The sequence below is a fragment of the Corythoichthys intestinalis genome, chromosome 8, assembly GCF_030265065.1.
Source record: "Corythoichthys intestinalis isolate RoL2023-P3 chromosome 8, ASM3026506v1, whole genome shotgun sequence".
Lineage (NCBI taxonomy): Eukaryota > Metazoa > Chordata > Actinopteri > Syngnathiformes > Syngnathidae > Corythoichthys > Corythoichthys intestinalis.
In genome coordinates this window covers 24,489,051-24,502,253 of record NC_080402.1, presented here as the reverse complement: position 1 = coordinate 24,502,253, position 13,203 = coordinate 24,489,051, and the positions used below count along the sequence as shown (strand labels likewise).

Sequence of the window (13,203 nt, the reverse complement as noted above, 5' to 3'; positions counted from 1 at the left end):
AAGATGTATTTTATTACATAGTTGAAATATCAAATAATAAATATGAAAAGTCAAAGAAAGCAAAAACAACAGCATAATGTTATTGTATTGAAACACAACATTGATTCCTAGAATTTTTTTTTCATTTGCACATATAACTTTTTTCATGCTAATGTTACAAAACTGACAATGTAGAATTATTACAAAAATAGGTGATGGATGTTATTTTATCATTTATTATCATTTAAATACATATATATGTTATATTATCATTTATTATAATTTAAATACATATATAAACAACGACCATAAATGCCTTCAACTAATCTAACCTGAGCTAATCTGAAATGGCCTGACACAAAGTGGAAAAGTGTGATGTGGTCTGACATATCAGCATTTCAAACCGTTTTGGGAAATAATGGACACTTCGGGGCACATAGGAAAAGGACCAACTGGATTGTTTTTAGTACAGAGTGAATAAGCAAGCAACTGTGAGTGGATGGGGGTCTGGAATGGGTAATTTGAACAAAACTGAAACGGTTAAAGTTGTGTTCAGGATCACACTATCCGAGATTGACCATTGCCCGTGACCAGAATTCAACAAGACCATGAGTTTTTGGAGTCAACACAGAGATAAAACCCAAGCACCCAAGATAATAAAAATGAATAAATAGATATAAAAAACTATGGCAAGAATGCGCAGCTAAAGAACCCTTTTCTTTTTTAATTAAACATGACAGTCAAAAACACAAATACAAGTCTTTCTAATATACATTGCATGTAAAAAAAGATTTTAAGTGTTTAGTTGATATGGCATTCAGCCAAAGTAAGCTAATCGATGTCTGTTTAATAAGGCCAGCTTTAATGTGATTGTGAACTTTTTTCCAGAAATAATATTCTCAGAAAGAGGTTATTAACACTTTAATTGTTGTATGAATGTATTTGAATTTATAACCAGTAAATGTCCTTATTATGACATGAATGAACTTGAAGAAAAGAAGATACATGCTGGTCTTGACTGGTCTAGACAGGAAATCCCAAATCCGGACTGCCGGCTTGTCCAAAAATAACACAAGACCAAGATGTTGAAAATGTGGTCTCTAGACCGGTTTTGGGTGTTACAAAACTGGTTAATGCGCAATCAATGCTGAAAGTTACATACAGGTTTTGGAGCACCATTCTGTATGCTATCATCCTAGAAACATCAACAAACCAGCAAGACAAATATGCCCCTATTTCCACAACCAAGGTGTTAGCTCAGTTGTTCACGTGCCCCGCTGCCCTTTGTGGTGGCCCGGGTTCAATTTCTGCTTGTGGATTGTGTCAGAAAGGGCATCCGGTGTAAAAAAAAAAAACCCAAAAAACTAGTACGTCAAATCTATGGGAATCGTCTGTTACACTGTGGCATTCCCTGGGAGGAAAGTTAAAATTGACTCTCTCCCTCTCTGCTAGCATATTTCTACAAGACAATGCACGCGCCAAACCAGTATGGCTTTGTAGTAAAAGTGCAAGCACTAGACTGGCATCCCAACTTAGGGGGAAAAGTTGTTGGTAAAATATATTCATAGCATCTCAATGTAAACATGCAGCATAAGAAAAACAAGTTTGGGATTTTGAGCAATTAGATTTCTCAAATACATTCACTTTTGAGGGAATTATCTGGTCATTCTGAAAAATAAAAGCATGAGTTTGTAAAATCAATACTCCGCAGCATTTAATCATCTGCTTTATACAGAACAGTTGTCCAGTCCCCTTTGCCGATAAGCAGCCCCAAAGCATGAGGTTTCCACCCCCATACTTCACAGTGGGGATGGTGTTCTTGGGATTGTACTCGTCCTTTTTCCTCCAGACACCACGAGTAAGGTTTGCACCAAAAAGGTCTACTTACTACAGACCTGCTCCTGCCCTGTAGTTATAGGCTGAGCCCTCACTTTTCTCATCATGAGTGATGCCCCACGAGGAGAGACTTTACATGGAGCCCCAGTCAGAGGTAGATTATCAGTCATGTTCAGCCTTTTCCATTTTCAGTTGCTGCCACTGATTATTTATTCTCACCAAGCTGCTTTCCAATTGTCCCATAGCCTTTTCCAGCTTTGTGGAGCTCAACCGGTTTTTTCTATGGTGTCTTTCGAAAGCTCTCTGGTCTTGCCCGTGGCAGCAGTTGGATTATGACTGACTGTGGGATGCACAGGTGACAATTATGAGCTCAAACGGGTGGGGGGTGGGTGATTAATCATGGGGAAAAGGTGGACTTTTTTTTAAGGTAGACCGAGAACTCTGAGATTGTCATAATTTTTGCTGATTCTCAGGGGTGCAAATACTCATCGACCCCAGTAAATTACAAATAAATTATTTTAAATAAAATCATACAATGTGAGTTTTGGATTTTTTTTTAGATTATGTCTTTTTAAATGTAAATTCATCTATATATTGAAATTTCAGACCTCTACCTATTTTCTAAGTGGGTAGACTTGCAAAATCCCAAGGGGTGCAAACGCTTCTGCTCCTCACTGTGTTTCACATGCTATTTTCGAAACTGAATGGTGTTATTAGGAGGACTCCAAGGTGGCGGCGGACTTTTTCGCAGTATCACTTGTAATCGCTTTTCTTCTCTCTGTCGTTTTTGTTGTAGATCCTTCTTTTCCTGTTTTCAAACAGAATTTTAATCCTATTATTGCTGCCACACTGTATTGCTTTCTGTAAAACGATAAGTCATGGCAAACAATGATATAAGAAAATGTACATACCAGCCAATGCTCATACATTTCTAAAGCCATTTTATCCTTCTCCTCTTGAATATATCGGCGTTCCTCTGATTTATTCTTGTTTTCCTGGCGTTCTGTCCACATTTTTTTTTGGAAGGCATCCGTCTTTTTTTCGCACCTTGAAAAATGATCACACGATTGACATTTCGTGAAATTTAATTGACACAAAGTCACGGAAAAGCTAAATATAATGCTGTTTCATGAAACATTAATGAGGACCCTGGATTGGTACAGCCAATGATGAAAGTGGACCTCGTCTTTCAAGAAAACTGCAGTATTTTTTAATGTCCATTGTATTGACCTCACCAGTTAGAATACGCTGATTTGCTGTCTCTTTTTCGGTCTTCCGCCTCAGCTTGTTTCTTCAGTGCAAGTTTCTTCTCTGTCTCTCTTTGCTGTCGACACTTTTCTCTGAGGATGTGGTCACGATTGCTCTTCCATTGATCATACGTCTGCCACGACATCCCTAACAATTAGCTCCAGAATAATTTTCCAGTTTTTTCCCCCCTCGTTATGATTTTGCCTTTATAAACCAACACAAATTACCATAAAATAAAACAATCAACTTACAATTGTAGTTGAGTGAAAAGTATATGGATATTTCACATCAATCAGTCATCAAAACAGAGCTATCATGCCCTGTCAAATTCTAAAGTAAAATCTAATCTAAGTAAAGTCTTACTGTGAGTATGCTTTTATTATAATTATAATTATTTCCAAATCATTTACCATCTTATTTTTCTTTTGTAAATGATTTGCTCTCCTTGACAATGCAATGCCACTGGCTTAAAAAATATTTGGCTTCCTGAAAGTGATGATTCTAAAGTTGCAATGTTTCTGCCCCTCGCCAGCGAAATTATAATGCAATTAAAGTTGAAAGTCTACATTTCAATCACAATGAAGATTTGTTTTGTTATATTAGGGATGTCCCGATCCGATCACGTGATTGGAAATTGGTCCGATCGCGGCATTTTTCAGGGGATCGGAATCAGGTGAAAAAGATCGGGTTTAAAAAAAAATAAGTTTTTTTGTTTTTGTGCTTCATGCTCATACAGCCTCTCACCCTCCCACCTGCTGCTTTTCTTGGTCAGCAGTGCACTGGAGTTTGCTGGTTAAAGTTAACGATGACTGAGCTTTGATCTTGCCAGAGAAGCTTGGTAGCGCTACATTCAAAGACACCGAATGTGTCAATCATCGTTTAGCTTGTGAAACATTAGCGGTAATGTGCTGTGGCAACTCATTGTGTGTGTAAGTGAGCGACAGTTCTTAGCAGCATGAGCGGGTTTGAGTGTACTCACTCAATGAAACATTTAATAAAGACAAGCATTTTCTACGTTATTCTTGTTTAAAAATATTTCACTTCATGAAGGCGGCACGGTGGAACAATAATAGAGGTAGACCGATTATCAGTGCCGATATTAGGAAATGTGATGTATATCGGTATCAGCCTTTTTAAATTCGATCGGCTGTTATGAAAAAAATCTATTTAAAACTGGGTTATTACGGCTCAGATGCAGCCGCGCCTCTCTGTCCTGCCTGTTGTCTCCTACACTTGTATTCACCTCGTTCTCTGATCGGTTAAATCAGACATGTCCAAAGTCCGGCCTGGGGGCCAAATGCGGCCCCTGGTCAAATTTCATCCGGCCCCCAGCCTCTGTCATAAAATCAGTAACGTCTGGCCCGCACACAGACTTAATAAATTGGTCAGCTGTGCTGCTACCAGCATATGAAGTAGCTTACACACTAAATGCTGCTCCTCATTTACCAACTAAAAGGCAGCAGCACTCCAAGCAACATTACCCCATGTGACCCCTTACTTCCAATTTTCTAAAATGGCGACTATCAACAAAAAAAAAGAACGTTGACTGCGACGACCAACGCTTCAAGGATAGGTGGAAATTCTAGGTGGAAAGAATATTTCTTCACTAAAATAGGCAACAACTGTGTCTGCCTCATTTGCAAAGAGACAGTCGCTGTTTTTAAAGAGTTCAATGTGAGGCGATATTACCAAACAAGAAACGCTGACATGTACGACAAGATTACAGGAATGATACACAGCGAGAAATAGAAGCAATTTGAAGCTAGTTTAATTTCACAGCAGCAGTATTTCGCATGAGCCCGAGAGTAAAAGAGAACGCCACAAAGGCTAGTTGCGAGATAGTAGAAATTATTAATTAAAAAAAATAATACAGCAAATGTGACACAAAAAATGGCTTGCTAAAATTTCCTTAAATATATTGTTCTACGTAAAGGACTTCAGCCAAGGTCGGCCCCCCACATTTTTTCCACACCAAATCTGGCCCCCTTTGCAAAAGGTTTGGACACCCCTGGGTTAAATGGTAAAGGTAAATGGAGTTACACTTGTATCGCACCTTAGGCACTTCTGGAGCAATTATTTTCTATTTGTGTGATTCAATAAACATGCTTTGGGCATTTCAATGAAGTTCAGTGTTTGAATTATTCAATTTTTATATGCCAATTTGTACACTTTTACTGCAAATGAATATCGGCCCCCAAAATCGGTTATCGGCCCATCTAACTACTAATAATCAGTATCGGTATCAGTCCTGAAAAACCCGTATCGGTCGATCTCTATAAAGTAACATGTTTAAAACATTTTTTTTGACAACACTTTTTCCGGTATCGGATCGGGACTCTGTATCGGCAGATTGTCAAAACCACTTGACTCTGACTCGGGTGCAAAAACATGTGATCGGGACATACATAGATTTTATATCAATTGTATTGGTGTCCACTATCCTAGCTGTATTAGCTCATATTGCATGTTATTGATAGATTTTCTTATTGTATCTTTTCAGATGAATGCACGGTAATAGTACCTGTTCAGCTTCTTTCCTTTTTTTCTCTACTTCTTCCAAAGCCATTTGCTCTTTCTGCATCCTATATTTGGCTTCCTTTGTTTTTTCCCTGAGTAACTCATTTTTTTTTTCTTTCCAAGCCAAATAAGAAGCGGCAGCATCTTTCTTTTTTTCTTCTTCTTCTTTTATCTGTTTGGTCAATAACAAAAAGTCAGCTTTGTGTGTAAATTAAAAAACAGTTCCTACAATTTTGTTTTACCATAGTCTGGTAGAGATGATCCACTGCTGAGAGGTTCATATCTTCTCAGCTGCTCACCTTTTTGTTTTGCTCTTGTAGACTCTTTTCTTTGTTTAGGCTCTCTGATAACTTCTCCTTTTTCTTTTTGAGCCATTCCTTGGAACAATAAAACATTTGATTTCAGATGTCTTCTTAAACTAATACAAAATAAACTGTACACTCACGACCTCATCTTCAAAAAGACAAGAGATGCCATTGTCGCACATACCTGGTAAACTGTGGCCCTGATGGAATCGGCATCTTGCAGTTGACAGTCTTGGGAAATTTTACGATCCAGAATTTTGAGAGTTCCCAGATACTTTGATTCCACCTTCTTGTATTGAAGAGTGTAGGGTCTCATAGATTTACAACTGGATGCCCTGAATTACATAAAATAAAAAATGTGGACACTCAAAATAAAACACATTTACATAAATACCTGTATGTTGGATAAAATTACTGACCTTATGTCAGAATTGCTTTGAACACGAGTGACTTGAGCAACGGCGAGTTCGCCTGATTCTTTCTATATATAAGAAAAAAGAAAAAAAAAAGTAACCTTATCAAATGCAACAAATACAAAATGAGTTCCTGAGCCTCACCAAGCCATGCTACACAGTATATAACTGCATACACGTGTATTTGTTGTGGTTTAGTACAATAATTTCACCTTTACTGCATGTCTAGTTTGCCCAAGGCTTTTAACGCTGTATAGCTGTTTATCGGTATGGTGAGTTAAGCGGTATCTAACGCCTTGATTTTCTATAACCTTGCAATACCTTCAAACCAAAAATCGCCTCATGTCTGTTCAAAACATCTTACATTAGGGGCTTCCAGTGATGCAGAGTCCGGCCTTTGTTGTTCTTTGGAGTCACCTAGAATGCGGCCATCTAAAAAAACATTTGACAAAGAAACACTTATTGCTGCTACTGAACACAATGTTAACATGGTAAAGATGTTTGATTGCTTACCTGATGCACTCAATTCAGCATTGTGCCCATCTGTCAACTAAACAAACGCAGTACATGTATTTTTAACAAACACATTTCATAACGTGACATGTTATTCTCCCTATTTCTTTATCTGTAATGTATTTATTCACCTATCATTGATAGAACATTTGATAACTTTTATATAAAGTATAAAATAAGTGATACTAAAGTAATTCTTTACTAATTATACTGGGTTACTATTTTATTTCTTTTAGTAAATTGCATGTATTTCAGAAGATTTCAGTACTTTTTTTTTTTTATTACCGAGTCCCAAATTAAAAAAAAAATCTTATCTTGTCTCTCTTGCTAGATGTGCTTTTAATTTTTAAGCGGGTAAGACTCACACACAATTAAGGCCGACCCTCTAGCTTGAGAACCCCTAATATAAAGTGAAACTAACAATAAAATTAACAAAACTTTAAAACAAACATGTGGCCATAGATTTAAAAGTTGACCTAATTGAGCAAAACCAATATATTTGAATTCAGCACATCAATATTTGCCTAAATCTTAGACCATAAACTTGTTGTTCACCCATATTATTTCCCTGTCTTTATTGTTCTGGATGTGGTTTTTGGTGCACTCCAACATACAATGAGGTTCCTAATATTTTTGAAACAGTAAAAAAAAGGAAGGTTGTTAATTCAGGTGGAAAGACCGAGATTGAGGATAGGTGAAATTCTGATAAAACTACATACTTTTGGACTGCAGCTTGCTGCTGTAATCCTTTCAGGAAATGATGCATCAGTGATGTTGCATGAATTGGTGGCGAGGGGAGCTGATGGAGATGCTTCAGCGTTCTCTGTCACATGGCGATTCAATCCCACTCTCCTTTGTCTTGGTTTGGGTTTGGGAGTCTCCTTCTCAATATCTGTACAGGTATAATGGAACAAATAAGTATGTCCGCATTGAGTGTTAAGTAGGCCTTTTTGTTCTCATGGTGTAAACTGACCGGATGTCCCTGCACATTTAAGGTCAGCATCCAATAAAGTCTGGACGGTTTCATCACCATGTGTGTCTTCCCTCGTGTCTTCTCTTGTTTCCAGCCTAATGGGTTCTGGTGATATACTGCTATAGAAAGGCAAAGGCAAGTCCAAGGGCGCATCATCTGACTGGTATGACAGTGATATACTGGCATTGTCTTTTGAAGGCCAATGGGTGGTCAATTTTGTTTCATCACTTTTATGTTGGACCTCATTTTCACTGGACTGACAGGTGTTGGTGGTCTCGTGTGTATTCTGTGGTGCAATTCTATCCCCCTGGTCAGATATTCTTTTAGGGGATTTCAGAAAGGACATTCTCTCTTTAGTCCCTTGTTTTTCATCATCTTCAGTGAAGTCAAAATCGTAGACTGTGCTTCTCTTGCTAGCTTTGAAAGCATCAGACCTGTTTTTTCTTGATTTAAGGAGGCTGTCCAAAAAATCTGTGGCACACAGAAAATGACAAATGTTTCCCCTTTATTTCATCTATGTAGTAGTGTAATAAGCAGCTGTTTAGAATTTTTTTTTTTTAACAACGTGGTAGAAACAACAACATAATCGTAATCACACCACTTATCACCACACGAATAGATCCAAAACATAAGAGAGAAGTCATATTTAGTTCATAAAAATAAGCCATTTTTATTTAATTTGATGTAGTCAAGTCTTACCGTCACCATCTTCATCTAAATCTTTTGAATACAAAATTGATGTCGTTTTGCTAGCTCTGGCAGAAAGAGCAGTTTCCAGTTCATCCTGCAAACACACAACAGCACAGGTTAAACGTTAATTATTCCATACAAGGTAATATGATCAAATTGTGAAGCCTTTACCTGAAACGATGTTCTTTTTGTTGTTTTGGGACTTTGCGAGTAATCAAGAATATCGAACGTCTCACTTGTCATGTCTGAAAATAAACACAGATTTGTCGATTGGGAATTAGCATGCTAGCTACTTGAACAAGTAGTCACAGAACGCTCGATAACACTTCTACGTTGGTCATTCGTGCAAATATTAAATATATATTTTAATTCAATTTAACGTGGCGTTGTTTCCCCTAAAAAAGTTAGACTACAATTTGTTGACGGTAACCTATGGTTACGCTGTTGGGAAAAAATACGAGTACGTATTTTCCGGTTTTGTAGTGCGCACGCGCAATGTTTCCGGTTAAAATAGACCCTACTCACCTACGTCACAAAATGACGTGTCGCTGTATCCGGCCGCCATATTGTCCGTCATTTTTTAGCCCTATTCTCAATGGTTTCAATTAGTCGTGCAATTTATAGAGCAATTCATGGAAGCCCCGGTGTTATCTGACGCTGTAAACTCATTGGATGCGTTGCATAAAAGGCGTTATGTGGAAAAGCTTCAGTTTATCCATTCGCCAGATCCATATTTGATGCCTAAATCGATGTTTTTCGACCCGCTGTCTTCGCCGTCTCTGCCTGACATCTGCTACCCTAATATTTACAACTATCTTGTCCACACAAAATCAGCGTATTCTCACGAAAGTTTGAAAAAACTTTAAGAGCTTGGAGGCTTATAAATACTTCGTTGCTGGTTGGGTGAAACAGGTCCTCGTCCACGAAAATTCGGCAGGAATCTATCTTGTGCTCGGGAAGGTGAGTTATGAAATTTTCAATTCAAAATCTTTTGTTCATGCTAACATCCACTGTCAAGTCTAATGTATTTCCTGTCATTTGTCAATGGAGCTAGGGCTTTTAATGTTTATATGGTTTAGCGATAGCACTCTCACTACATACATATATAATATGTAATAAATATGAAGTGTGATAGCACTTCTCCAGATTGTCCGTAGTTGAATTTATTTTTTGGCTTTTGACCTCAATAGTGAAATTGTAAATTAATTGTATGACAACTGTCTTATTATCCCCTTATAATTATATATTTTCAGGTAGTTCATTCACAACGTCTGAATGTATGTTGTCGGCGATTAGCCTAGCAATGATCTTAATTGTGGTTGTCAGCCCAAAACCCTCTAAATATATATTAAATGCATCTTACCAGATATAAAATGACTACTACATAATCCGTGGTAATCGTTTGGAGCCCAGTTTTCTCGTCAGATTGCAGCAGTCCATCTCACTCTCCTCTCCGGGTCTCTCGGAATACGGTAGAACTTCAAGTCTCTCCGTCTATCTTCTCTGTTTTTGCAACCAACCGCCACACACGCCTTCACCATTTTGATTATTAATGTTAACGAGCAGAAAAACACACCATAATAGGAGGATTTACGTAGCGGTAATGCGTCAAAACGGACGGACAATATGGCGCGGAGGCATGGTTGTGACGTCATGTGAGTAGGGTCTATACCTTTATATGAAAGTTTTAAAAGGGATGACAAATTATCCTTTAGAATTAAGTTCACTTGCAAACGAAAAAACTGGCAACAGTGTGTGTGTGCGCGGAATTACATTTAAAAACAAAACAAACAAAAAAAGATTAGCGGTTGACATGTTGACGTGTTTGCAATGTAGCCTTTGTGCCGCGTTTTGTCGTATTGCAAAGAAGTCCCACTTAACATCTTTTTTTATCAGTACCGCATGACCCAAATTTGGGTCATGAGTGTTTTGGGGCGTAAACCAACTGACCTTGGGAAATTCGCCTGTCTATGGGAGAGGACCTGAGCCTTGATTTGGGTCCCAGAAGCTTCACATATTGCACTACATTCAGAATCAGTTAGTCATTGTCAGGTTAACAACGAAATTTGGATTGGAGTTCATACAACACTACGTGGTCAGTACCCATTAAAAGTGCTTGGTGCAGAGCAGGATGAAGGTAAAGTGTCCCCAGTGCCCCCCCCCAATTCCCACCATAAAGAAATATCAATAAATTTACATAGCCATTCATGCTCCCCCCGCATCCCACAATGGCAAGTGCAAAATTATACGAGTCCTACTAAAAAAAAAAAAAAAAAAAGCATATTGTTGGGTGACCAAATGTCCTCTTTTGCCCGGACACGTCCACCTTTCACGTCGTGTCCTCGTCATCCGGCCGGGTTTTATAAATTCATGAAAATGTCCGGTTTTTATTATCTTCCACGGGACCACTTTGAAGAGAATCCCTCCGGCCGCTGGGGGGCAGCGCTTGCCTGCGTTGTCGTGGCTCCTACTAGTAGGCGCGGGAGAAGGAGTACAGTTTACCCCTTGTATTATGGGGCATTTCCGCCATCTACTGGGTTGACGGTTTGGCAAGAAAACAGGCAGTTACAGACTACAATAAGGAGTAGTTGTAAGAGACGTTGATAGTGCTCCGTACACCTTTCTGTAAGTTTATCTTCTGTTAATGTCGCTCATGTGTCTTCTGTTATATATTATACAATATATGGGTACAAAGAGATGCAGTATGTTGTATTAGTCTTGTATTAATTGTTCTGCATTCGTGTATTTGGTTGAATGTTAGTATTATATTCTAAGTGGGAGCGCCTGGACAGTTGTTAAGTTTTTTACGATAAATACATATATAATGACATCGGTTGACTTCTGTCGGAGTTTTGTACAAGCGTGATCTGTAAAATCCCGTTTGGTGTTGCATCGTTGTGCTACAGATGATTGTGAACTTATATAGCAAAGTTTGATTTTGCCTCGTCTCCCGGTACTCGCTAATAGGGTAGCTATCAGTGAGCTAACTAAGCCGCACTACGCATTATGGGAAACGTAGTTTTGAACTGCTGCATTTGGAAAATGCCGGTTGAATAGTTTGTCAGTTTATTTTATTTATTGTTTGCGTGCAATCTAGAACATTGAATGAGAATAAAAATTGAGCAGGAATAACAATTTCTCAATGACAGTTGTCGTAATAATAATTTATAAAAATATTTATTTATTTCCATGGGTCTGCATGATATTTTTTTGGTCATTATTTAATTTTTTTTTTTTTTTTTCTTTTAGTAAAAATAAAGCCTGTTGAGCAAAAAAACAAATTTCCATATAGTATATAATATATACTATATAATATATACTATATACTTTTTTTAAAAAATAAAACTGAATTTTTTTGTCCAGACGGAGGAGGCACACTTTAAATATATTAAAGTGATATAGGCATCTTTGAGTGAACTTCGAGTAAAATTCAAGTATCTCGAGGCCGGGCAAAGTGTCCTCTTTTTTGGAAATCAAAATATGGTCACCCTAGCATATTGTGATAAAGTTAATTCTTTTCTGTAATGTACTGATGAACATTAGACTTTCATATATTTTAGATTCATTACACACAAGTGAAGTAGTTCAAGCCTTTTATTATTTTAATATTGATGATTTTGGCAAAAAAAAAGTCAGAAAAACCAAAAATCCCTATCTCAAAAAATTAGCATATTTCATCTGACGAATACAAATTTTTTTTTTTTTTTTTTGTATTAAAAAACACAAGAGTCAACCTTCAATTAATTATATCAGCTATGCACTCAATACTTGGTCGGGAATCATTTTGCAGAAATGACTGCTTCAATGCGGCGTGGCATGGAGGCAATCAGCCTGTGGCACTGCTGAAGTGTTATGGAGGCCTGGGATGCGTCGATAGCTGCCTCAAGCTCATCCACAGTGTTGGGTCTGGTGTCTCTCAACTTCCTCTTCACAATATCCCACAGATTCTCTATGGGGTTCAGGTCAGGAGAGATGGCAGGCCAATTGAGTACAGTAATGCCATGGTCAGTAAACCATTTACCTGTGGTTTTGGCACAGTGAGCAGGTGCCAGGTCGTGCTGAAAAAATGAAATCTTCATTTCCATAAACCTTTTCAGTAGATGGAAGCATGAAGTGCTCCAAAATCTCCTGATAGCTAGCTGCATTGACCCTGCCCTTGATGAAACACAGTAGACCAACACCAGCAGCTGACATGGCACCCCAGACCATCAGTGACTGTGGGTACATGACACTGGACTTCAGGCATTTGCCATTTCCTTCTCCCCAGTCTTCCTCCAAGCTCTGGCACCTAGATTTGCTTTCATCTGGAAAAAAAAAAACACGTTGGACCACTGAGCAACAGTCCAGTGCTGCTTCTCAGTAGCCCAGGTCAGGCGCTTCTGCCGCTGTTTCAGGTTCAAAAGTGGCTTGACCTGGGGAATGCGGCACCTGTAGCCCATTTCCAGCACACGCCTGTGCACGGTGGCTCTGGATGTTTCTACTCCAGACTCAGTCCACTGTTTCTGCAGGTCCCCCAAGGTCTGAAATCGGCCCTTCTCCACGATCTTTCTCAGGGTGCGGTCACCTCTTCTGGTTGTGCAGTATTTCCTGCCACACTTTTTCCTTCCCTCTGAGGTGCCTCAATTCAGCACTCTGGTAACCGCCTATTCGCTCAGAAATTTCATTGTCTTAGCCTCTTGCTTGAGGGTGTCAATGATGGCCTTCTGGACGGCAGTCAGGTCGGCAGTCT

At 38.6% G+C, this 13,203-nt stretch overlaps 1 protein-coding gene across 1 annotated transcript; it reads right to left on the bottom strand.

Moving 5' to 3' along the window:
• Window positions 1–89: 89 nt before the first annotated feature.
• On the bottom strand, window positions 90–9,394 carry map9 (microtubule-associated protein 9). The gene is made up of 14 exons (XM_057842548.1): window positions 9,363–9,394; window positions 8,646–8,719; window positions 8,484–8,568; window positions 7,785–8,255; window positions 7,531–7,703; window positions 6,812–6,848; window positions 6,663–6,730; window positions 6,305–6,366; window positions 6,070–6,220; window positions 5,880–5,957; window positions 5,585–5,752; window positions 3,051–3,196; window positions 2,727–2,862; window positions 90–2,623 (listed from the first exon to the last, which is right to left on the bottom strand). The coding sequence occupies exons 2-14, from the start codon at window positions 8,715–8,717 to the stop codon at window positions 2,504–2,506; spliced, it is 1,767 nt and encodes a 588-aa protein (XP_057698531.1). The 5' UTR covers window positions 8,718–8,719; window positions 9,363–9,394; the 3' UTR covers window positions 90–2,503.
• Between the last annotated feature and the right edge of the window lie 3,809 nt (window positions 9,395–13,203).

What these genes read in the sequence shown, in the direction of transcription:
- map9 (XM_057842548.1), bottom strand. Translation starts at nt 8,717, where the DNA reads ATGACAAGTGAGACGTTCGATATTCTTGATTACTCGCAAAGTCCCAAA. An exon ending in TACAAGAGCAAAACAAAAAG is followed by an intron (nt 5,753 to 5,879) that starts GTGAGCAGCTGA and finishes TTGACCAAACAG; the next exon opens with ATAAAAGAAGAAGAAGAAAA. An exon ending in AAATCAGCGTATTCTAACTG is followed by an intron (nt 2,863 to 3,050) that starts GTGAGGTCAATA and finishes TCATTTTTCAAG; the next exon opens with GTGCGAAAAAAAGACGGATG.